At 35.8% G+C, this 26,467-nt stretch overlaps 1 protein-coding gene across 2 annotated transcripts in view; it reads left to right on the plus strand.

Moving 5' to 3' along the window:
- The window catches only part of CCDC171 (coiled-coil domain containing 171), a 219,781-nt gene that overhangs the window by 27,997 nt on the left and 165,317 nt on the right, over positions 1-26,467 (plus strand). For both annotated transcript variants that reach the window (XM_036434112.2, XM_045580256.1), the window contains 4 exons: positions 1,156-1,302; positions 17,188-17,280; positions 18,549-18,709; positions 21,204-21,342. In XM_036434112.2, the coding sequence (XP_036290005.1) occupies positions 1,156-1,302; positions 17,188-17,280; positions 18,549-18,709; positions 21,204-21,342 (540 nt within the window). The remainder of the gene's footprint in view (positions 1-1,155; positions 1,303-17,187; positions 17,281-18,548; positions 18,710-21,203; positions 21,343-26,467) is intronic.

The following is a 26,467-nucleotide window of genomic DNA, read 5'->3' on the forward strand; positions in this document are numbered from 1 at the left end:
AGTAAACTCTTTTTGTTTCATGTTTGTAATATCTTAACTTTCTATGAATATAAGTCATACTTATATTGAAGGTGTTTTTTTCCTGTCTCTCTTGATTATTTTTTTTTTCTGGTCATCATTTTTATTTTTTGGTGTTAACAGTTCAGGCACATAGTGAAGGTTGTTAAAACAACAGAAGCCCATATTATCCTGATAATGTAAATTTAATCTCCAGATATGGTTTTCACATAAAAAAATTTTGACAGACTTGAGACCCTTAAGTAAAATATGAAAATAATATCAAGCCACTTTTTTTGAAATTGCTTTTAGAAAAGTTATATCTTTGCTTTGTTTTATTAATTTAATTAATGCAACAAATTAATTTACTCATTAAAACCCAAAGTTTTAGAAATATTACATTGTTCTCATTTCCCCCCAAATTTTATTATTGTAAATTATGAGAAGTATCAAAATTGTATCTAGTTAGTACACTCTTTTTCCAGGATAGAGAGGGACTTTTGTCAGGGTTATTTTTGAGTTTATTTGGAAAAAGAGATTGAGATATTAAAGTAGAAGAGTGCCTGTTATTATTTTTCTTTCAGTAGCATAAGAGAGATTTGAGAAATTGAATACGTGAGAGAAAATGAAACACAGCCATCTAGTGGATGCAACTTTAAGAGCTGGAAGCTATAAGCGTAAAGTACCGTGAGCTCTCATCAAAATCTCTCCTGGGTTATTCTGAGGCATCCAGGCCACGCATTCCTCATCACCCAAGGAGCAACGTCCACTTGTATTACTAAATACTTAAAAATTTTAACGAAAGGGAAAAACATTATACTAATATATGACAGTTGAACTACAGAATTCTGTAAAGATCCTCAGAAGCTATTTGAAGTAGCATAGCATTTTAGTAAGCTATCCACGTTTCAGTTGTAATATATATTGATTAATTAAATCTGATTAGATTTAAAAAATTGTAAACCTCCAATAATGCTTTTACAACATATGTATATCCTGAAACATTGCTAGAATATAAACTTGGCCTCCCCGGCCTATGCAAATTAACCTATTGTCCCAGTGGAAGCACAGACTTAGTTACTTACTGTCTACCACAGAATACACGTTAGTCAATGTTGGCTTATACATTCTGTTGATGCAAAAATGAATGTTTTTCAGGAGCAAGATAGTGCTGTACAAAGTATGCACAAGAAAGTAGAAAAATTAGAAACCGAACACATGGATTGCTCTGACCTTTTACGGCAACAAACAAGTGAACTTGAACTTAGCACTCAACGAGAGGAACGTCTTCGAAAAGAATTTGAGGTATACTTTCTCATTTTTTTATAACATACTAGGGCCCAGTATACAAATTCTTGCACCTTGAAAGGAACTGTGGGTTGCTAGGCTGCGATGGGCACAGGGGTGGGTCATTAAACTCAATGTGTCATTTAATTTTGTTTTGGGAATTTTAACCAAAGAAATATATAAAGGCAAGAATGGCAATAAGAATTAGAATTTTTGGAAAGAAGGAAGTATGATTCTTCTTATTATAGATATTGTATAACCTTCAATAGTCAAGAAAATCAACTTTAAAATTATTAATGCGCCGAAACCAGTTAGGCTCAGTGGTAGAGCGTCGGTCTGCGGACTGAAAGGTCCCAGGTTCGATTCCGGTCAAGGGCATGTACATTGGTTGCGGGCACATCCCCAGTAGGGGTTGTGCAGGAGGCAGCTGGTCGATGTTTCTCTCTCGTCTCTATCTCTATCTCTAGTCTCTATCTCTCTCCCTTCCTCTCTGTGAAAAAATCAATAAAATATATTTAAAAAAAAATTATTAATGCCAGTAAGAATATTTAGCTAGGAGGCTAGAAAGAAAATAATATCCTATATACTAAAAGGTTAATATGCAAATTTACCGAATAGCGGAATCACTAGTTGTTATGATGCGCACTGACCACCAAAGGACAGACACTCAATGCAGGAGCTGCTCTCTGGTGGTCAGTGCGCTACCATGGGGGGAGCGCTGCTCAGCTGGAAGCCAGGCTCTGCGGCTGCGCTAAGGAGGTCAACTGGACGTCCTCCAAGGGCTCCTGGACTGTGGAAGGGTACAGGCTGGCTGAGGGACCCTCCCAGAGTACATGAATTTCATGTATTGGGCCTCTAGTAGGATAATAATTATGTTTATACTAGAGGCCCAGTGCATTAATTCATGCATGGGTGTGCATCACAGTGACCAGTCGTTCTGCCATGAGGTCAATTTTCATATCAACCTTTTATTATATAGGATAGTATTTTTTTTTTTCTAGCCTCCTAGCTAAATATTCTTACTAGCATTAATAATTTTAAAGTTGATTTTCCTGGCTATTGTCCTTTACAGTGGCTGCGGAGATCGGGCCTCAACACTCACTCCCAGCCTCACAGCCCCATAGTCCCGTCTGGCACCCCGCCTTGGCCTGGCACCACTCACTCACCTGCTCCACTCTCCTGCCTTTGTCCCACTCTCATCTGGACCCATTGGGGCCAGGAGTGTCCCTGATGCCCACCATGTTCCATGCCGCCCTCTGGTGGTCAAGCACACATCATAGCGAGTGGTCAAGCTCCCGGTCTCCTGATCAAACAGGGGCAATTTGCATATTAGGATTTTATTATATAGAGTTCTTACACACTAGCAATAATCCTAAATAATATACCGTATTTTTCGGACCATAAGACGCTCCAGACCATAAGACGCACCAGTTTTTAGAGAAGGGAAATGAAGAAAAAAAGATTCTGAAACAAATAGTGTCCTAAAATATTTTATGTGCATTAAAACCCAACATCACAGTCATAAACACATGTAATCAACCCTGTAAAGTAAACAGCAGCATTTAGAACCATTTTAGAGCCGGGCAAGCACACAGAGACCACACAGAGCCGGGCAAGTAAAAAAACTTTTTTTTTAAAGTATATGTGTAGGCTATATTTGGACCATAAGACGCAGGGACTTTTCCCCCCCACTTCTGGGAGAAAAAAAGTGCGTCTTATGGTCCAAAAAATACGGTATAAAGAGCCAGGGTCTGTAACATCCAAAACAACCGAATGAACTACTGAATGCCAGGCTGTGCATGCAGCAGGCTCAGGTGGGTGGGGACTGGTGAGAAGACTGAAGTGTTGACCTCTTGGTCCCTCCTGGGTTGCGGGCGCCTTGGAGACCCAGTACTGACTGCCACCGCTAAGGTGGGTGTGATGTGATTTGTTGGGGGGCCCTGCCATTGCCTCACGGTCATCTGCAGAGGGAGGCCCAGACCACCAGCTGGGGGGCTCTGTGATCGCCCCAAATGAAGGCCCAGGTTACCTGGCAGGTGGCAGTTGGGGGGGCCTCCCTCTGCGGGGCGATCAATTGCTGGGCTCCTGGTCTGTGAGAAGGCACAGGCCGGGCTGAATGAACCCTCTTCCCCCAATGCATGAATTTTGTGCACCGGGCCTCTATTCAGAAAATAAAATACTAAAAAAGTTTTTTTCACCATAGTGACAAAAATGGTAATATAATTAACAACAAATATATTAGAAATTATGAAATGTAACTGATAGTCTTAAAAGAAAATTGGAAGACATCTTATAAATACTTAATATTGTAAAGACAAAAATTGTCCCCAGATTATATTATGGCTTAAAGCTGTTCCAGTGAAAGCTCCAATGGAATTATTTTGGGAAGACAGATTCTAAAATTCATGTGAAAGACTGAAGAGCCAGATGAGAATATTAAACATTTTGATGATTTATGAGTGGAGACTTATATTATCAGTAGTAAATACATACTGTAAAGCTTCAGTAACATATCAGTTGTCATTTTTGGTTGTATGCAACAGAAACCAACTTTGGTTAACTTAAAAAGGGACTTCAGAGGAAGAATATGGGACTCTTATTCAGAGAATCAGAATGCACACTGTGAGGAATCAGGCTCAGAAAGCATGAGCCCCAGACCTCCAAAGATCTCTGAAGCGGAAAAGATAGAAGAAATTAGGGTGAACTGGTATCAATAATTTTCATTCAAAAGTAACTTTTGGGGGGGGGGCAATGGTAAAATATGTACACAGATAATAATTTAATAAAAAAAAAATTAAAAACAAAAAACAAAAACAAAAACAAAAGTAACTTTATTCAAAAGTTACAAAATCCAGGAACAGAACATTTTATTGAAAGAAGTCTTTTGCCCCAAATAAATCCCTCTCAGTTCTACTAAAATTGAAGCCCAAATACATTCTTTTATTTATTTAAAAAAAATATATTTTATTGATTTTTTACAGAGAGGAAGAGAGAGGGGTAGAGAGTTAGAAACATTGATGATAGAGAAACATCCATCAGCTGCCTCCTGCACACCCCCCACCGGGGATGCGCCACAACCAGGGTACATGTCCTTGACCGGAATCGAACCAGGGACCTTTCAGTCCGCAGGCCGATGCTCTATCCACTGGGCCAAACCGGTTTCGGCACAAATACATTCTTATAGAGAAAATCAGGGTGCTGGTACCATAAAAAGGGGAAAGATTGTTGCATGGCCAGAAAGTACAATAACTTCAAAACTAGACTTTCTATTTTTCATTAGTACTACTTTTAACATTTTTATTTTTCAATTACAGTTTAGATTTAGTCTTATTTTTTAATTTGTTTCAGGTGTACATCATAGGGTTAGACAACCATATATACTTTACAAAATTATACCCCTCATATTTTAAGTCCCTACCTGGTGCCATACACAGTTATTACAGTATTATTGGTTATATTCCCTGTGCTATACTTTACATCCCTGTGACTATTTTGTGATACTAATTTGTACTTCTAGATTCCCTTCACCTTTTTTTACCCAGGCCTAACCCTATCTTCTCTGGCAATTATTAGTCTGTTCTCTGTATCTATGAGTCTCTTTCAATTTTGTTTGTTCATTTAATTTGTTTTTTTTTTACTGTAGATTCTACATATAACTGAAATCACATGGTATTTACCTTTCTCTGTCTGACTTTACTCACTTAGCATAATATTCACTAAGTCCATCATGCTATTGCAAATGGTAAAATTTCATTTTATTTTTATGGCCAAGTAATAGTCCATTGCATATATCTACCACTACATTTTTATCTACTGGTCTACTGATGAGCACTTCGGATGCTTCCATATCTTGGCTGTTGTAATAATCTTGCAGTGAAATAGGGGTGCATATATTCTTTCAAATTAGTGTTTTGGGTCTCTTTGTAATTATACCCAGAAATGAAATTGCTGGGTCATTTTTAATTTTTTTTTGAGGAACCTTCATGCTGTCTTGCATAGTGGCTGTACCAACCCGCAGTCTCACCAACAGTGCACGAGAGTTTTCTTTTCTCACATCACTTGTTTTTGTTGACTAATTGATATCCATTCCGACAGGTGTGAGATGATATGTGGTAGTTTTAATTTGCATTTCACTAATTATCTCTGATGATTAGTGACATTGAGCATTTTTTCATATGTCTATTGGCCATCTGTATCTCCTCTTTGGAGAAGTCTGTTTAAGTCCTCACTTTGCTTTTTAATTGGATTGCTTGTTTTTTTTTGGGGGGGTGTTGAATTTTTAAGTTCTTTATAAATTTTGGATATTAACTCCTTATCAGATGTTTTATTGGCAAATGTCTTCTCCCATTTAGTAGGTTGTAAGAACAAACCAATGGAACAGAATTGAAAGGCCAATAGTAGATTTGTAAAATATTTATAAAAACCTAGTATATTAAGCCTTGGCCAGGTGGCTCAGTTTGTTGGAGCGTCGTCTCATACACCAAAAGATTGCAAGTTCAATTCCTGATCAGGGTACATACATAGATTGTAAGTTCTACCTCCTATTGGTGCGGTATGGGCAGCAACTGATTGATGTTTCTCTCTCACATCAGTTCTCTCTCTCTCTCTGTCTCTCAATCTCTCTCTAAAAATCAATAAAACATATTCTTGGGTGAGGATAAAAAAATTTAGTTTATTAAGATTTTTTAAATCCATTAGGATATGACAGATTATTCAGTGAATCGTGTTGAAAGAATTGGTTAATCTTTTGATACAAAATAAAATTAGATTCCTATCTTACATCGTATTCTAAAATAAATTCCAGTTGGATTAAAAAGTGTGAAATATTAAAAATGATGCTAAACCAGAAGAAGAAAACTTGGATTAATTTTCTCTGTTCTCTTAGTGCTATATGATTTACTACTAATCATAAAAGCAGTGGAACAAAGTAATAAAGAAATAGATTTATAGCTTTGACTATGGAAATTAATATCATATGTGAGTGAAACCCTCCACTAAAGACAAAGATAAATGAGAAAAATATTTACAGCAAAGGGTAAATACATTTCTCTTTCTATGTCTCTATATCTCTGAGCAAACTGCAAATAACATTGCCATTTACTCAGCTGACAAAGAATGCAAGTGGGGCAGATTAGGAAGAGATCAGGAATTTGGTTTTAGGATATGTTAACAGACATGCTCATCAGACATCCAAGTGGAGATGTTGAGTAGGCAGTTGCATATGTAAGTATTGGTCTTAGGAAGTCTTAATGTAGGGACGATAAGGAGATGCGTGCCAAGTATTTCATTGGGAAAATTTGAGATGTTATAATTTATATAGGTCTTTTCACTATGTTTCTTTAGTTTCTGCAAAGGGTGATCTGCTAATTTCCCTTTTGGTGGTTATAAAATGGAAGAAGGAAATGGAGGAAGAGTCTGGGTATCATACTGTTCAGTAGCAGACTTTTTGCCCTGGTTTCAGTTTTGTGTACCTCTTTGCCCTGCCTGCTCCCTGTGTATCTGTATGTCCATGAGCCTCTGGTTCAGAGTCACATTCTCCAGATAATAAATCTCCAGTTTGTGCAGTGATTCTGGAGAGGTATTTTTGGCTATTTGGGGTGCAGGTGGATGCCTGGAAGTTAAAATTGTCATATTGATGATATTAAAAAAAAACAACCCAACAACTTGGAGTTACAGTTTACATGCTACAAATTAACTTATGTATAGTGTACCATTCAGTGTTTTTTAGTATATTCACAGAAGGACTCTCTGGCTTCTTAGTCAGGTTGGGCCATGGCCACGTTGTAGCAGGTCCAGGGTAAGAGCTAGTCCCAGACCAACTTTGGTCCTGAGGAATTGTCTTCAATACCTGTGAGGGGTGCAGCTCCCTGACCTCTAAGCTCAGGTTGAAACAATAGATCCAATTCATTGAAGCTGGAATGTTGTGGTGATGTATTTTATTTTGTTTAATTAATTAATTTATTTTTAAAAAATATATATTTTATTGATTTTGTACAGAGAGGAAGGGAGAGACATAGAGAGCTAGAAACATCAATGAGAGAGAGTCATCGATCAGCTGCCTCTTGCACACCCCCTACTGGGGATATGACCGCAACCAAGGTACATGCCCTTGTCCGGAATCGAACCCGGGTCCCTTCAGTCCCCAAGCCGATGCTCTATCCATTGAGCCAAACCGGTCTCGGCTGGTGCTGGTATTTTAACTGACTTATACCAACCATCACTCTACTCTTTACAACACGCAAGTGCCTTTAATGAAGTCAAACAGTCTTCTCTAACTTGTAGCAGCCATGTGTCTGCATCATCACAGAAGTCAGAGCAGGACCGTAGTGCTGATGGTAAAAGGGCAGTGTAGCAGTTGCTTTAAATTCATCTTTTAATTCTCACAACTCTATGAAGTCGATACTGTTCTCTAATTTTACAGGTGAAGCAGCAAGTTTGGTAGTGATTCAAGATCCCATCACTAGGTGTAGCTCTGCACAAGAAGCCTCACAGGTTAACTTTTTGGTTATGTGACCTCCAGAAAGACACCTCTCTTGAGGTTTAGTGTCCTGCTGCAACAGTAGAAATATTTAAACAGATTATTTCCCCCATCTTTTGGGGACGAGACCATAGTAGAGCTATTAAGAGCATAAGCTCTTCACAACATCTAATTACATATTACCTACAGACGTTTTCCAAAATTTGATAAAGGGAGCATATGTCAGCATATTGAGTGTTTTCCATGAGTGTGGCACAGTGAGCTGTAAGAAGGGGTATGAAGGACACAGTGGTGCTTAGTTGCTAGAATAGAAAGCACTGGAGGTGAGGGGAAGGCTTTCACACAGAAGTGGGACTGCAGCATGATGAACAGAACACAGGATGTGCTACAAGTTCTTACTGTTGCCCAGCTCTGAATATCTACACAGACCTCGTTTTCCAGAAGTCTTAGATAAAGGTATTTACTATTCAAAAAAAGGAATAGAGTTAAAGTTCTGAATATACTTAGAATTTAAGAAAATCATTTAGAAGTCACATTAGGATGCTGGAAAACCCTATGGTCATCACTAAACATATTTTAATTGTCTTAGAGGTGTGAAAAGTACTAGGTAACAGTGATTTATTTTTTGCTGATAAAATGCTTGATAAGCTAATTTAGACTCCATTGAGGAAATATCTAATGCCTAAACTTTAAGATTTGTTTTTATAAGTTAGTATTGATTTTTTTTTCCTTACAAAATATTTACTTGTCCAATTTATTTTTTTAATGATTAATGTTGCAAATATAAAATTGTTTCAGAGTAGTTTTATTTTGTGTGTGTGTTTTTTTAAGCTACTCTGTAAATACTTTTGCGAATACTTGGCCTCTGCTTTTGGAGAATTTGGACAGCTGGTGCAGGGGTGGGGTGCCTGACTTTTCCCAGATTATGAAGAGCAAATTCAAGGGTTTCTCCCCAGGCCCCACAGCACAGGCCCCTTTGTTCCTTGAGTGAAGAGGCCCAGCCTGGACTAGGACAATTACTTTGAGGGTAATCCAGATAGTCTCTTTTATCCATTTTATAAGAATTTTATAAGTGGGCAGGTAGAGTCCTTTGACTTATCGATGATTCTTCACCCTTAAGAAGTTTGCTTGATAATTTAGGGAATGTATTGGCTATTGGCCCAGATGATGACATTATAAAGGAGAAGGTAAATTTTTGAAGAGCACTTAATGCTGGTTTTTACATTCAATTGTGGAGACATTAACTACTAGTAATTCTAGGTATTTAAGAAATTGTCAGTGGTATTTAAAAAAATGTTTTTATTGATTTGTTTTGAGAGATTGGAAGTGAGAGGGATAGATAGAAACATTAATGAGAAGGAAATATCAATTGGCTGTCTCCTGCACACCCCCTACTGGGGATCAAGCGCACAACCCAGTCATATGCCCTCACTGGGAATTAAACCAGTGACCTCTTTGTTCATGGGTTGACACAACCACTGAACCACACCATCAGGGCTGTCAGTGGTATTTTTAATAAGAATTATGGGATAATAATAGTGAAGGGAAATGGTTAAAATTTTAATTAACTAGAATACATTATTTAATGTCAGTAATATCAGACTAAAGCAACAAATATAGTAGAAATTCAGCCTAGTAAATATTTTCAGGTTTAGTGAAGCTTTTCAATAGTTGCATTTTATGAAAGAGTGATTTCTTTATGTGCTTGGGCCAGAAAAGTTCATATATATTTTAAATCTGATAAGGTAAATACCATTGTGTGGCTTAATCATCCTAACATGAATCAATGGTTTCTTAGATTAAAAAAGCAAACAAACTCCCAATCCAATTTCATAAATGTGGTGCTGGATACCCAGAACCAAGGGAAAAGTGAACTGCAAAAAGAAATATCCATGGCTTTTATAAACCTCTCTACAACTAGGGGAGGTATTTTTTTTTTTTTTTATCATGGGAAATAAGCTTAACTCAATAAGAAAAGAGAAAAGAGAAGATGCAAACCTAATTCTGAGAGGATGGAAGAATCTTGTGAAGATTACAGCGGAGAGAATGGTCTTTGCAAATAAGTGGTGAATTGCTGCTGTCAGTCATATTCTACTATATTGTAGTAACATAAAGGGTAAAATGTAGCTTTCTTCTCTACCTTTCACTCCACTCAAGTGAAAAAGGAGAAGAAAATTGAATCTTATTTCTTATATTGTCCATGAAGGCTACTTCATGGGGTTCATCTTTTTAAAGCTATCATGTATTTGTAGGAATTAAACTCGCCCCCCACCTATTTGTGTTGATTAGCAATAAAGTAGGTAAATGATGAAATCACTTGGTTTATATAATTGTGCTTATAAGTATTATACATTTTATGAATTATCAGATTGTAAACTCATTAAAAAATATGTTAAATGCTTAAGTTTTTGTTGCCAGAAAAGGTTTTTAAAAATGATTTGTAGAGATGCCAAATTAATTACCATGCTAATGAGAATTTGTAGTCTATGAAGTCTGTTCCTGAAATTTCCTAGTTTTATTATCTGGTTTTCAAAATTATACCTAAAACTAATATAAACTCCCTCCCCCCCATTTAACTCTTTCCTCCCTCTCTCCCTTCCTCCCTCTTTCCTTCTTTCCTTTTTTCCTTCTTTCCTAGTTATTTATTTATTTTCATTACCATTTATCCCCATCTATGCCCTCTTCCACCCGCCCCCTAATCATCACACTGTTGTCCATCCCTCCTATTTTACACTTTGAGTGGTATATTTCATTATTCATTTCTTGTGAATAAAACAATTGCTGTGTTCTCTAATTCATCCTGCTGCCTTCATATGTCCATTCTGAAACTTTAAAGGCTCTGATTGTTTGCCATCCTCAGTGACTAACAGGTTTCTCTCCTCAAACCGCAGTAACCATGGTTAAGATGATGGGCACATAGAGCTCTGAATATCTGTACACAGCTATTTCTTGAGACTGCTATGTAATTTTAGAGTGAGGAGTGTTTTAAGTGAGCCTATTTATAAAAACTAACCTATTAATAAAACAGTTACAGATTAATTGTAATTTATAGCAGAGAATTATAAGGAATGTCCCTTAGAGGCAAATCAATTTTCATTTGTGACACAGATCTTTTTTCTTATTTGTAATAGAAATGCTTTTAGGTTTGTCAGCACCCCTTTTCACCTTAAAATAAGAGCTGAGAATCTAGTATAAGATCTAGCATATGGTAGGAAGAGAGAGGGATAGAGAGTTAGAAACATCGATCGGCTGCCTCCTGCACACCTCCTACTGGGGATGTGCCCGCAACCAAGGTACATGCCCTTGACCGGAATCGAACCTGGGACCTTTCAATCTGCAGACCGATGCTTTATCCACTGAGCCAAACCAGTTTCAGCTGTTCATTCGTTTTTAATAATCTTCTAAACATTTTTTTATAAAGTAGCATTTGCTTGATGGGATTGAAAATAAATATAACATATTTGGATTTCTGTGAAGGTAGAGTTCAGTGGATTGGATTTCCCTGACCTGGAGGTCAGTTATTCACTTTTACACAACAGTTCCGAGTCACAAAAGAAGCATTAATTTTGCTTCTGACTAGAATTGCTTTTCTCTTATATTGTGCTGGCTACTTAAAAAATAAGAGAGCTACTTAAAAAAAATCCAAATCTTCAAATAAGTGTGCCTTATAAAAATTTAAAATGTTTTATTGACAAAAACATAGCATATTGTTTTGTTAAATGACAAAATACATATGACACTTCTTTGAAAATTGTGGAATATTAATATTCATTTATAGGATTGACATAATCAATGACATTAATGTAAGTACACTCTCTTTTGTAGATGTGCTACTTAGCAATATCAGTGCTTTAAAAAAGAGCCCATATTAAAGATCAGACTAATTGAATAATAAATATTCCTTTTCAAGTTCTTTGATCAGGACAAGGATGATAAATAGGAAAGGACTCATAGATTATTTTTAGTTATAACCCTTCCCCAACCACCAATATATGTCAGGTTAAGTGGCATAATATGGTGCTTCTGTTTTTCAAGTACTTGTCAAATATTTAGAGACTTTGATCTTTTAAGATGTCTTTTTTGGTAATAAAAATATTTTGATATTTTCAGATTAAGGGCTTAAAGTACAGTAACTATACTTTTCCCTATACATAGGTAGGGAATTAGTATTATAATTATTTGTCAATGCACATATAATAAATTTAGTTACAGTCACTAAAATATAACAAATTATCCTTACCACTAAAGTAACCATTATAGACTTTGTCTGTGATGACTCAATCCCTTAGAATCATCTTTTTGAATATGGGTTATTACTATATTGGTAATTTGCAAAAATGTCCATTAATGGGAATATCAGGTGATAAAATCTGGAAAAACAGTTAAATACACAGCCACTTTCTATTTAGATAGCTGTTGACATTCTGGGGTAAACTTTGTGCAACTGTTTGGAAACAGTGCCATATCTGAGAAATTTCACACTACTGAGAAATCTCTAACTAGTTTGTACTTGTGTGATATTTCCTTCCCTATTTTTACTTTCTTTATTTAGTTGATCTAAACTGCTCTGCAAGGTCAGTAACCATTTCAGCCCCTAATCTGTTAGACTCGTATCCTGGACAGTATGGAGAAAGAGGGTTTATTTCATTACTTCACTTAATCTGTAGTGTGAGAAAAACAAGGCATGGTAACAGTTTAGATGAAAAGTGCGGCTGACAGCCAAATCCAGTCCCTATATTCCATATTTCTTCTTTAGTTTTTTTTTTAATCCTATCTAATAAAAGGGTAACACGCAAATTAACCATCACTCCATCACAAAGATGGCAGCACCCATAACCACAAGATGGTGGCACCCAGTCCGCTCAGTTGGGGAGGGGTGGGGGAAGGGGGAGGGAGACAACAGCTGAGTGTGGGCAGTGTGAGCGGCCTGGTGGAATGCTTGCTTCGTTGCCGTGCTGATGAGGCAAGTGTTCCACCCCAGCCGCAGAGAGCCTCTGGGCAGCGGGCATGGAGTGGCCACAGCGAGTGGGTGCAAGGGAATGCCTGTCTCATTGCTCTGGTGATGCGGCAAGTGTTCCCCGCCCAGCCGCAGAGAGGCCTCTGGGCTGCAGGCGCAGAGTGACCAGGCCCCGCAGAGAGCTACTGGCACACGGATTGGTGTGCAGGGCTACTAGTTTGTAAATAAAAGCTTATGATGTAAGCTTTCATGGCACCTTCCTTGGAAGTCCCTTTCTGCTCATTTCAGACATCCCACTTGGCCTTGCTTTTGAGGTCCAGCATCCAGTGGCTTGTTTGTAGTGCTGTAGGTGAACAAGCATCTCCTTGTCTGATGGTGTGGTCTTGTGCTTTAACACCCTTAGCGACTTTGTGAAACTCTGCCTGAGACATGCTAATGGGGTTGGTTGCAAGGATTCCAGGGAGCTCGTGGAGGCAGCGATGAGCAGGAAGCAGTATCCCGTTTTTCTTGATGTCCATGTTAGTGGACTAAATTTTGTATATCATTGTATATCAGAGTTTTACTGCCTAATTCCTTGCAGTTCACATATATCCTCTGAGCTGGGTTTATTCTACTGGAGGAGAAAATAATGTAGTAGGTACTTTTTTGTCCAGTCTTTCAGCAAATGCACACGCTTTCATAACTTTTGTGAAACTTTGGAACAGGTCCACGGAAGCCATGGAAACAGGTGTGTGGAGAACAAATGTCTCAATATGTTTGGTAATTCTGTTGCTGAATTGGAGCCTGCAGCTTATGCCCTGTGTTATGCTAAGACAACATGTATCGAAGGATTGGACAGGGGACATTATTCTCTGTATTTCCATCTTCAGATAATGAATACTTACTTTTCTTAAGTGCAGATTACCTAATTAATTGGGCTTAGTGTGATTTAATGAGATATGTCATTAAAAAAAGGTATGGTGAATACTTAGTATTTACTGAAATATCAATAAATCTCTTGGCAGTATATTGCAGTAGGAAAGGACATAAGAACCAGCTAATAACGGATAAATTATTTGACTGTTCTGTTATATAAAAACTCTGCTGTGCATAGTGTTAGGGAACAGACATGCATAGTGTAATATTTGTATTACAGGTGAACCCATGTCTAATTAAATTGACTTTATATATGAATTTGTGTTGGATTTTGTGTTTTAATATGAATTCTATTATGTCTTCTGCCCTTACTTTGTTGATTACATTAGGACTGGATACTGATGAGACAGTTTATGATTGTTGTACTATTTACTTAATCTTAGGCAGTATTATTGGGGAAAAAAATTTTATGAATAGCATGTTGATGTTCCTCTAGCACCCTCTGCTGGATATAAGGATTAATTCACCAGACTAGAATATTAAAAATATATTTATTAGCAGGGCTGGTTTAATTTAATAATGTCTATCAACAAAGTCCACTTTTGGAATGACTTAACTTAAAGATTTTAATATATTTTTGCTTTCCTTACTGATGAATTGATAGTTTTAGTAATAACAAACATTTTTTAAACTTGTTTCTTCTGGCTATTTCATTCAAAGTAGGAAAGTCTGAAAATAAAGATGTGACCTCTCATTTATTATTTCAGACCATTTCGTTTTGGCCTATACAGGAAAAACAACCTATTCTTGACTTGGAGTGAAAATAGATAACTAATTAATTAATGTGATATAACATATACATAAAAAATGAAAAGAAGACTTGATTCTTTTATCATGGGATAACTGAATATTCCATATTTTAACAAAACACAAGACTACTATTTTGATAGAGAAGCTTCTGCATATGCTTTTAAAAAATATATATATTTTATTGATTTTTTACGGAGAGGAAATGAGAGGGATAGAGAGTTAGAAACATTGATGAGAGAGAATCATTGATCAACTGCCTCTTGCCCACCCCCTACTGGGGATGTGCACGCAACCCAGGTACATGCCCTTGACAGGAATCGAACCCTGGACCATTCAGTCCACAGGCTGACGCTCTATCCACTGAGCCAAACCGGTTTTGGTTGCATATGCTTTTTGAAATCTAAAAAATTATATTAGCTTTGTTAAACTGGTTTCTTCCCTCTATCTCTATCTGCCTTTTATTAGCCTTTCTTGTTCTAATCCTTTATTCTTAATGTCTATGTGCTATTTTCTTGTGACTGGCTAGACTTCTTCTAACTTATAGAACCCAAAACAAGCATAATGAAGTCGACTATAATTCTTTAAGAACAGAAACTTCATCTTGTAGTGTTTACATTAATGCTCATTTTAAAATCTGGCTAAACATAAGAGCTTCTCTGTAGGAGTGGTACCATGCATAACTTATACCTGTAATCAGTGGGCTCCCTTGTTCCAAGGATTCAAAGGCAGCACTGGAGGGCACTTTTTTTCTTTTCTTTCAGAAACTGAGAAGTGGCTGTCACTTCTTTGACATTGTCTTTGGTTCTGACACTCAGGAATTAGTTTTATTTTTTAATTGAGATATACTTCACATATAATAACATTAACCTTTTTAACCTACACAATCCATTAGTATAAATCCCAAAGTTGTGCAGCATTGCTGTTGTCTAATTCCAGAACATTCTCATCACTCCAGTATGAAACTTCATCTCCATTAGTAGTCACTGCTCATCCTTCTCTTTGCCCCTAATCACTGGAAAGTGTAACTAACACACTTTCTATATCTATTGATTTGCTTACTCTGGACATTCCATATAAATGAAGTTATACAATATGGAGTCTTTTGTGTCTGAGCTCTTGCACTTGACATATGTTTTCAAGGTTCCTGTAAGTTGCAGCATGTATCGGTACTTAATTTTTATGGCTGAGTACTATTCCATTTACAGTTATATCACAATTTTTAAAAAAATATATTTTATTGATTTTGTACAGAGAGGAAGGGAGAGAGATAGAGAGTTAGAAACATCGGTGAGAGTCATTGATCAGCTGCCTCTTGCACACCCCCTACTGGGGATATGCCCACAACCAAGGTACATGCCCTAGACCGGAATCGAACCCGGGACCCTTCAGTCCCCAAGCCGACGCTCTATCCATTGAGCCAAACCGGTCTCGGCTATATCACAATTTGTTTATCCATTCACCAAGTGATGGTCATTCAGGTTGCTTCCACTTTTGGTTATTATGAAAAATGCTGTATGAACATTTTGTGTGTAAGTTTTTGTTTAAACATGTTTTCATTTCTCTTTGCTTATGCTAAAAAAAAAAATGTGTGTACAATTTGAATCATTAATTCCAGAGGGGTTAAATCTGAAAAGAAAGAAACATAATTTGAGCTATCAGCTGTTAAGTGTGTATACATTTTTTCACTCATTGTCATTAACCATTAGGGAGATGCGAACTCAAACTAAAATGAGATACTATTACATTCCTATTTGAATGTCTAATTCCTCCTTTCCCCCAAAAAAGACATACACAAATATGACCATGTCAAATGTTGGTGCTGATGTGTAAAATAGGAAACAGTATGAAAAACAGTTTGGCAGTTTCATAAAAATTAAATGTACATCTACAATTTGACCCAATCATTATACTCTTCATTATTTACCCCAGAGAAGTGAGAGTGTATGTCCATACAAATGCTCATAACAGTTTCAGCTGTAACTTTCCAAACTGGAAACAATTCAAATGTTCATCAGCAGATGAAGAGATACACCATTGGGAATGAACTATTGATATGTGTAACCACATGGATGAATTTAAAAATAATTATGCTGGGGAAAAAGGTAAATAATCAAGTGTACACAATGTATGATTCAATTTATATAAAATTCCAGAAAATATAAATTGACCTGTAGTGACAAAGAACAGATGAGCAGCTATTTCTGGATAGGCATGCAGTGGTCAGCACTGGATGGAGGAATTACTAAGGGGCACAAGGAATCTTCAAGGGATACTAGAAATATTTCTTGTTTTGATTATGACAGTGATTTCTTGGGTGTCTTTGTTGTCAAAACATCAAATTATACACGTTCAATATATGAAGTTTATTATATGTAAATTATACCTTTATAAAAAGGAAAAAGCAAGCAAGCTCTGGAACAGTCTTCCTGAGCATGGTTTTTACATGAATTAAAAAAAAAAGATTTTTATTGATTTCGGAGAGGAAGGTAGAGGGAGAGAGAGATAGAAACATCTATGATGAGAGAGAAAGATTGATTGGCTGCCTTCTGCACGTCCCATACTGGGAATGGAGCCCGCAACCTGTGCATGTACCCTGACTGGGAATCGAACTGGTTCATAGGTCGATGCTCAACCACTGAACCATGCTGGCCGGGCTACACGAGTTTTTAACATGACTTTTACTCTCCTGCAAAGGAAAGAAGAGAGGCCGTGGTAATTTAAAGTGTTAATTACAATTCTAGACCATAGTCAACCGTATCCACTTTAAATTTTATTTAAAACAAACTTTTTAATTTGCTTTCAGGCAACTACACTAAGAGTGAGGAAATTAGAAGAAAATATTGAAGCAGAAAGAGCAGCACATTTGGAATCAAAATTTAATTCTGAAATTATTCAGGTAAAATGTGAACAACTTTTTTTGTAGGACTTGATTAAGCTGGGAAAAACAGCATTATACTTAGAGAACCAAGGTGTGCATTTAGAATGGGTAGTATATTGTTAAGACACTCATTATCCTATTTACTATAAGGATATAGTCTTGACTGTATTAGAGGAGGAGTTTGCACAGTTCAGCACACAAGCCAGATTTCACTGTCTGGTCTTGTGAATTTTTATCTCATCTACTTTAATGCTACAGTGGCGAAGTGAAGTCGTTGCAGCAGACACCTCATGGCCTGCAGAGTCCAAAATTTTATTATCTGGCCCAGAAAGATTTGCTGATCAGAGTGTTCTTTTTATTCACAGTAATAGGATGAATTTATTTTGGAAAACATTAAAAATATGCAACTTTATTTATAGAGTGTTTATCCTGTACATATTGCTTATCAGTGTATTAAAAGCTGCAGGTAAAAAAGCGAAGGAGCTTCTTTTGGCACTTACATTCCATCACCAGAAATACTATATGAATATATAGATAGATGAAGAGATAAAAATATGAAATACTAAAATACTATGGGAATATAATAAAAGGATTAAATCTGAGAGGGGAATTAAAAAGATATAATGGCCTATAAAGATCTAATGCTGTCTCTTAGGCCTATAAAGATATAATGCTGTCTCTCAAACAGGGGAAGAACAATTACCTTTAGTTGAAAAAAAATCATTTATTATTTTTAGAAAAGAAGTATCAAGGGACTAGGAGGTCAAAATTAGGCACTTGGATGGGGCAAGTTATATCATACCCAGCCTATACTTTTCCCTAGCACAGTTAACTATTCTTCCACTCTTCCTCCCTTTTGTTAAACATGTTGAGAAAGCCCTGGCTGGTGTGGCTCAATTGGTTGGGCATCCTCCAGTGCACCAGAAGGTTGCCTGTTGGACTCCTGGTCAAGGATAATGCTCGGGTTGAGGGTTCGATCCCTGGTAGGGGATGAGGAGGAGGCAACCTATCAATGTTTTGCTTTCACATAGATTTTTTATTTGACTCTCCCTCTCCCTTCATCTCTCTAAAAATTAAATTAAAAAAAAATCTTTAAACAACAACAACAACAAGCAAACATGTTGGAAAGGGAATAAACTGTCTTTTCTCTATTTCCCTTTTTTAACCAAAGAAAAAAGAAAGAAGTGTTTGGATGGATGATAATCTGCTGTTGATAAAGTATTCTACTCAATTTGAGATTGATGCATTTCCTTGCTCGCTTTAATTACTTTTCTCTCACCTGGTAGTTGCGGATTCGAGACCTTGAAGGAGCTTTGCAGGTAGAAAAGGCCAGCCAGGCAGAAGCTGTTGCTGATTTGGAAATGATCAAGAATGAATTCAAAGAAGTTGAAAGTGCATATGAGCGAGAAAAGCATAATGCACAAGAGAGCTTTGCAAAACTAAGTTTGTAAGTGTTTTATTGTACCATTCTCTAAACTAATTTAAAGAGTTTATGAAACCTACATAAGTGTGAATGTGTAGTATTTTAGATATATTGTAGCTCCCATTAATGTCAGTGGTAGATTGGGGGTGAAGGACTTCATGAATGATAACTATACTTCCCTGTACAGGTAAATATGTAAATGCTCTTGGATTTTTAAGTATCATAGCTGCTTTAAGTAGTCTCAGAAATGCAGTTATTGCACTAGAAAGTAAATATTTTAATGCATTTTATATGATCTCTGCTGAGATAATACAGTATCTTAAAAGACCTTGATTTCTAGGCTAACATAAATGGTCTGTGAGGAGATGGATAATGTTTGAGATTTTCTCAAACTGCAGAAATAATAGTAGAGTAATGTATACTAGTGGCTAGTATGTGTGCTTACTTCTGGCCCAGCATCGCGTGGTTCCCCTCAATTTATATAACAGCTTATGAGGGAGCTACTCTTCTTATCTCCATTTTCCAGAGGTGGAAATTGAGGCTTAATGAGGGTAAGGACACACGGGCAATAAGTGGCAGATCATGATCTTTCTGACTCCTACTAATTTTAACCTTTTTCAATGCAACAGCCTTTTATCTGGAATATTTTGTGGAATGCTTTAAGAAATTTATACTTTTAAAATATGTTCCCTCCAAAAGTCATTAGAAACATTTCAAATCATTTTCCCTATTTTCCCACCATTGTTATGGACTTGATAATAGGTTGGCAATTAGAGCTATGTATTTATTTTTATTTATTTATTTATTTATTTAAAAATATATTTTATCAATTTTTTACAGAGAGGAAGGGAGAGAGATAGAGGGTTAGAAAAATCAATGAGAGAGAATCATCGATCAGATGCTTCTTGCACACCCCCTACTGGGGATGTGCCCGCAACCAAGGTACATGCCCTTGACCGGAATGGAACCTGAGACCTTTCAGTCCACAGGCCGATGCTCTATTCACTGAGCCAAACCGGTTTTGGCTGTATTTATTTTTAATGCTTGTTTCAATTTATGACAAATAGTTTATGGTTTTCCATTTAAAGCAGTAATATAAAGATTTCTTTTACAATACTTAATTTAACTTAAAGTATTATTTCAATCGTAATTATTTCAATCATTTCTAGCTTTCATAATCGTAAATATGAGTATGGCAAAAATCATAAAGATGGCACTTGAAAGAGAGTTAGAAAAAATTTAAAACTCTTTCACTTTGATTACTTTTATTAGTAATGCTTTTATAATATTTTCAACCAGTAATTAAAAAAAACCCTTTATTGTTGAAAGTGTTACATAATTCCTCTTTTCCCCCATTGACTTCCCCCACCACCCACCCCAAGCCTTCAGAGACATAGAAGCATGGAACAGACTGTCCAATCTTAGAGAACTTGTATGCGTATATGCATAATCCCTGGACTCAGCCAGTAATTTAAAAAATATATTTTTATTGATTTCAGAGAGGAAGGGAGAGGGAGAGAGAGATAGAAACTCCTGCACACCCATAACTAGGAATTGAATCGTGGCCTCCTGGTTCACATAGGTTAGCCATTGAACCACACTGGCTGGGCTGTTGTTACATTCTTAGCTGAGCTATTTAAAAAAATAATAGAATAGGAATGCGGCAGGAAAGAAGGTATCTTTTCTACTTCCACCTTCTTTTTTTCCCCTTTCTTGCCTAAATTTTCCATCTTTTAAGTCCCAACTCTTCTCTACTAGAATTCCAAGAGGCAGGGCTCCCATTAATCTTCAGTCCACTCCTGCCCTGCTCACTTTCCGTGGGTGGGGCTGTTGGCAGAAGTGTAGGAACCAACTTCTTTGGATTGTGCATGAGATTCCTGACAGCAAGAGGATGGTCTCATTTCAATGGACTCAGTTTGGATTTTATTTATAAAAAACCCCAAATAACAGTTGCATTAATTTTATATTTGCTGAATAACAATAATTTTAATAGAGAATTTTAATAAAAATTATTGTTGACAATATAACAGATGTGCCCCACCCCTCACCTTTGCCCCCCTACACCCAGACCCTGCCCCACCCCAGACTTTCTCCACACTATTATTGTCTGTATACATGGGTTATGTATTGATATATATGTATATATATTCTTTGGTTAATCTCTTCCCATCCTCTTTACTCTCCTCCCCTCTGAGATCTGTCATTCTATTCCATACATCCATGCTTGTGGATCAAATCAACACAAAACGTATCTTGCTTATAAAGTTGGGCATATACAAATATCTGCTAACAAAAGATATTTAAGAATGTGCAACCCCTTTTATCTGCAAAAAAATAAGGATTTTATTTAAAATATATAATATATATATATATTTTTTTCTTTTTTTTCCTTCTTCTTTTTTTGACCACATAAAGCCTTTTGTCTTGAAAGTACATATGCCACTTGTCTAACAGGTATATAATATGACTTGATAAAAAGCATATTTGAAAAACTTACTCTGACACTTAAACTTTGCAGAGTAGAAAGAGAGTATTTTTCCAAAAACAAGAAACTAAATGAAGAGATTGAGGAGCAGAGGAAAGTAATTACAGATCTTTCAAAGAGGCTCCAGTATAATGAAAGAAGTTGCAGTGAATTACAGGAAGAACTTGTAATGGTAAGGATAAAAAAGCCTATGGCAATTATTTTATTGGGTCATATTTGATGTTTAACAGGTTTTTTTCCCCTCATAACATGCTACGAGATAATAGTTGGAAAGTAATTTTAGTGACATTGATATAAAATTTTAAAACTAGAGATGCTGATTACAACTAAGATGTACATAATAAAACCTCTCTCTTTTGGAATTATTGGGAAAATGAATTGAATTTGTGAAAACTGAATTTATAGAATGTCTTAAAATTTATTCTGTGGTTTTTACTTACCTTTTCATTTATTTTTAGGTGCATAAAACAATGTTACCTAGGTGGATGGGGGGGAGGGAATCAGGATTTATAATTAGCACATCTAAAAGACTCCCTTTTGTAATGATTTTGTACCTGATAACTTTGTTTCCATTCCGCAATAAACTAGCTTGCACACTATCACCAAGTTTATCTTTCTAAAATATTGATCTGTTCTTGTCACCCTTTATTAAAAAAACAACAACAACCATCAATGTCTCCCTGTTGCTTTCTGAATAAAGTCCAGCTTCTTGTCTAAGGCCCCTTTCTTTGGGCTCCCTGCTAACTTTCCTAGCTTCTCCTTTTGCCATTGCCTTACTCCAGTCACAGTAGAGTCCTTTGGCTTCCTAAACACATATGCATTATTATATCTTCTTGCTTTTATTCAAATTGTCTTTTTCTTTGACCCACATTGATTAAAATGCTCCTTCTCTTTTTTCTATTTACAAATTCCTGTATATCCTTTAATACCCCGCTCTGATAACCTTGCAATCTGTGAAGCTATCCATGATTCCCTGAGAATCCTGCCCCTCCCCCACTTTGTATTTCTTTAGTACTTTGTTTAGCATCTTTAAAATGGCACTTACCAAAATCTGATGTGTCCTAAAAATTGTGACTGCATTGAAGTTAACTTAAATCATCCCATATACCAAGATTACACTATAGTACTTGCCTCAAGAAACATATGCTAGGCCAGTGGTCGGCAAACTCATTAGTCAACAGAGCCAAATATCAACAGTACAACAATTGAAATTTCTTTTGAGAGCCAAATTTTTAAACTTAAACTTCTTCTAACGCCACTTCTTCAAAATAGACTCACCCAGGCTGTGGTATTTTGTGGAAGAGCCACACTCAAGGGGCCAAAGAGCCTCATGTGGCTCGCGAGCCGCTGTTTGCTGACCACTGTTAGGGGGATTTAAACTGGAATCTAACTGAGACCATTGAGCCACACTGGCTGGGCTGATGCAGCATACTCCTACTCTGCAGTTTGCTGAGAGGAAGAGAGAGATAGAAACACCAATGATAAGAGAGGGCATAAGGTGTACAGTAATGCCCCATTTCCTCTTGGTCTACTTCAATTTCAACTATATTTCATAACTCTTAGTGATATCAGCTATTGAGGGAAATAAGCATTTTTTCTTCTTGTTAAAAATCTTCAGGTTATACTAAGAAGTTGTGGCCAAATCGATGCTGCCCAGGTTAAGAGGTAAAGATGGTATAAAACTGAAATGCTGTAATTTTCAAGTGATCTAGTTTTATATATATATATATATATATATATATATATATATATATATATATATATTGATATATATTGATATATATTGATATATATTGATATATACATTCTCCATTCAACTCAAGATGGTCAGTGTGTTCTAATCCAGGGATTGGTATCATTTGCTCTGTGGTTGAATTTGATGTTTAAGTACTTGGATTTGGGGTTTTAGAAAGTTTAGAGCTCTCTGGGTAGCATAATCTGGTGCCTGTTAGGTGCTACATTAGATTTCATGGGCTGTTCCATCTCTTGACTCCTGATTTAGGAAGTTGAGTCAGTGGTGGGTAAAAACATGTCAGAGTTATTGAGCTGAGTCTTGGATTTGGTCTGCTTGCTTATGAGTTACTGTACTAAATAGTTTGGAAATTGAGCAGCAGTGATAACTGGGTATGTAACAGTAAAGAATACAGTCGCCAATATAAGTTGCATGCATCCTCCTAATTTTGTCCTTCCAGCACTCCAATGACTATCATAGATACTTCTGAGAGTATGAGTGTTTTGTGGTTGAAAAAATGTACATTTTTTAACATTGATAAGTTGGTAAATGATCTGAAATGAGGCAAATTGTAGTTTACTAGCAACCTCTGTCTGCTTGTTTGGGCCCTTGGCAGTCATCCTATAAAGCACTATTGTTTTATCATAGTGATGAAGATTGTGGGTTGTTTCTTCAAAGCTTGATGCATTACTAAAAGCATTTGAAGATCTGTGAATAGTTCCTTGCTTAGGAGTTAAAGGGATGTTCAAAAAACATACTCAGCTTGCAGCCTAAATGATTTGTAGTTTATTTGAGTTAATAGTTCAACCTAACTATTTATAGTTTTCTCTTCATTTTTTCTTTTCTCTTAAACCTCTAGCTTCATGTCTTATTTTCTTCCATCTTTCTGTTTTCTTCTCCTCCTCTTTTTTTCCTTCATTATGATTAGCTCTCTCTTTTAACTTGCTCTGTTTTGTTGTTCTCTATCTCTCTACCTCACTATAGTATGGTTTGGCTCAGTGGATAGAGCGTCGGCCTGTGGACTGAGGTATCCCAGGTTCAGTTCTGGTCAGGGGCATGTACTCTGGTTGCAGGCACAACCCCCAGTGGGGGGTGTGCAGGGGGCGGCTGATCGGTGTTTCTCTCTCATCGATGTTTCTAGCTTTTTATCCCTCTCTCTCCGCTCTGTAAAAAAACTAATAAATATATAAAAAAAAAAAGAAAAAAAAGGAAAATTTAAAATTATTTAATAAATATTTATTTAATGAAAATAGTATCACACTAAATAATACGTACAATTTTAAAAAAATAAAAAAATCTATAATTTTTCCCAAAATTATTTTTGTTGTATGTATTCCAGTATTGTCTTTTCCCCCCCCCTTTCAATAGATTAGTGGCTTTTGGGAGCAGGTTTTTAAAATTTGTTCTATGAAGAGATATCTATCAAATTAAGTAGTTTAAGCACAGAAAATGGAATTTTTCAGTTTCTGCATCCTCAAAGTCTAGCTGTTATTTTTGCTTTGAATTCATAATTGGTTTTGACCAAAAATAAAATGATTTAGGAAGGTTTTACCTTTTGTTTTGGAAATGAAACTTTGTTTTAATGACATTTCATGACCCTATGTACTCTAGTGTGTCTTTCCCATATTTCTTTTGAACATAATAATTCCAGTATTTTATAGATTATAGATGAGAAGCAGTAATTACCTACAGGTAATTTTTCTCTCCCTTTGAGGTAACAGCTTGTTTTCTAGTTTAGGTCATGTTCATGGTCATTATTCAAGTCTTAGTTTTTATTTTCTCTGTTGCATTGCAAGAGAAGATTAAAGCCTCTTTTCTCCATAGGTTTGCTAGTGAGATAAAGGTATTAATAATATGCAGAGACTTAAGGAATTTTTGAAACTTAGAAATAACAATTAAAAAAAAAGTAATAACAATTGTATAATATATAGTATATTATAGCTTTTTAAAGCTGGAAGAGGTCATAGAGTTCATCTTGGTCAGGATACACAAGATATTAATAAACCAGTTGGAAAATGATAGCTCCCCAGTGTCAAGAGATATAATACAAATATAGAACATAATTTTGGAAAAAGTCAAAAATTTAAAACCCAGCCGACTTTAATTGTGATTTTATATTAATGAAATTAATAATTAAAGTTATGATTAGTCAATGAATAGTATATTATTATCCTTAATGTCACAGAATTAATAGAATTTCAACATTGGACACCTAAGGATTTAACAAAATTAGTTTTGTATTCTGTGTTATACAGTATTGAATTTGACTTTAAAAAGTTTTGATTAAAATTGAACTATTAATTTCAAAACCTATGAGTTTAATAATAATTTAATCAAGCATTAAATAAAACAGAATTTCCAGTTGAGTCTGCTCAGTGATCACACTTATTAAGGTCCAGGGGCTCAGCAGATCAGTTGGGTTTTTTAGTCATTATTGTGAATTTTTTATCTGCTTCTCTTGAAGCTGGGGAGCTATCATTTTCAAATTGGTATTATTAGAACTTGCTTTGTGCTTTCTACAATGAAATTTTTTAAGCCCATCATTTCTTGAGATTTGTTTTTCTACCACTCAGTAATATTTAGTTACAGCTCTAGGAGAGACCATATATTGGAAAGGGAATTCTAGTTCTTATGAGGTTTTGCTCAAAGCATATTTTATTCTCTAAAGAACTGTAATTGAAAATGGTCAAACACACACACACACACACACACACACACACACATACTGTGTGTGTGTGTGTGTGTGTGTATATATATATATATATATATATATATATATATATATATATATATATAAATATTCCCTATACTTTGGGACTTGGCTTATTATATAATGATAATGATTGCTAGCATTAGATAGAATTTGGGAAAGTGCTTTGATTGCTATGCTTTGTGGTAAAGTTAATGCTTCTTGATAATATTTTGCTTCAAATAATATTTTGCTTCAAATAATCTATTAGGTTTGCTTTAGAAGGACATGCTTCTGGTTTTACCAGAGGCATTTGAAACTATTGGGCTAAAAATATTCTATTCTGAATTTTACTAAAAACTTGTTGATTCCTGTTTTCACCCAGAATAATAGTATTTATACATGAGGATTGTTTTTGATAATGTAAATATCATTTTATGTCTCTTTTAATGTTTCTTAAAATTTAATATTAAGTAATATTCATTAAATATGTATATTTGTATTTAAATGCTTATTACATGGCTGACTTTCTAAATTTATAATGTTAGTATAAAGCTTTTTGAACTTTATTTTTACATAAGTTATTAAGTACCTGAAAATTCAAATCTCACTTTTGACCTGTGAAAAAGTAAAATGTTACTGTGTGTGTGTGAGTGTGTGTGTGTGTGTGAGAGAGAAAAAGAGAGAGAGAGAAGAAGGGGTATGTCAAGGCCCTTTATTCAAATTGGAAGGTACCATCTACTGAAAAATAAGTTAATTGTAAAGGTACATAAGGGAGGGTGACATTTCATCATACAATATATTAGCTACCATAATAGTATCAAATAAAAAGCTGCAGATAGTGACGATTGTGAAAGCTAAGCAGATCAAATTCAG

This window comes from Pipistrellus kuhlii, unplaced genomic scaffold (assembly GCF_014108245.1).
Source record: "Pipistrellus kuhlii isolate mPipKuh1 unplaced genomic scaffold, mPipKuh1.p scaffold_m20_p_12, whole genome shotgun sequence".
Taxonomy (NCBI): domain Eukaryota; kingdom Metazoa; phylum Chordata; class Mammalia; order Chiroptera; family Vespertilionidae; genus Pipistrellus; species Pipistrellus kuhlii.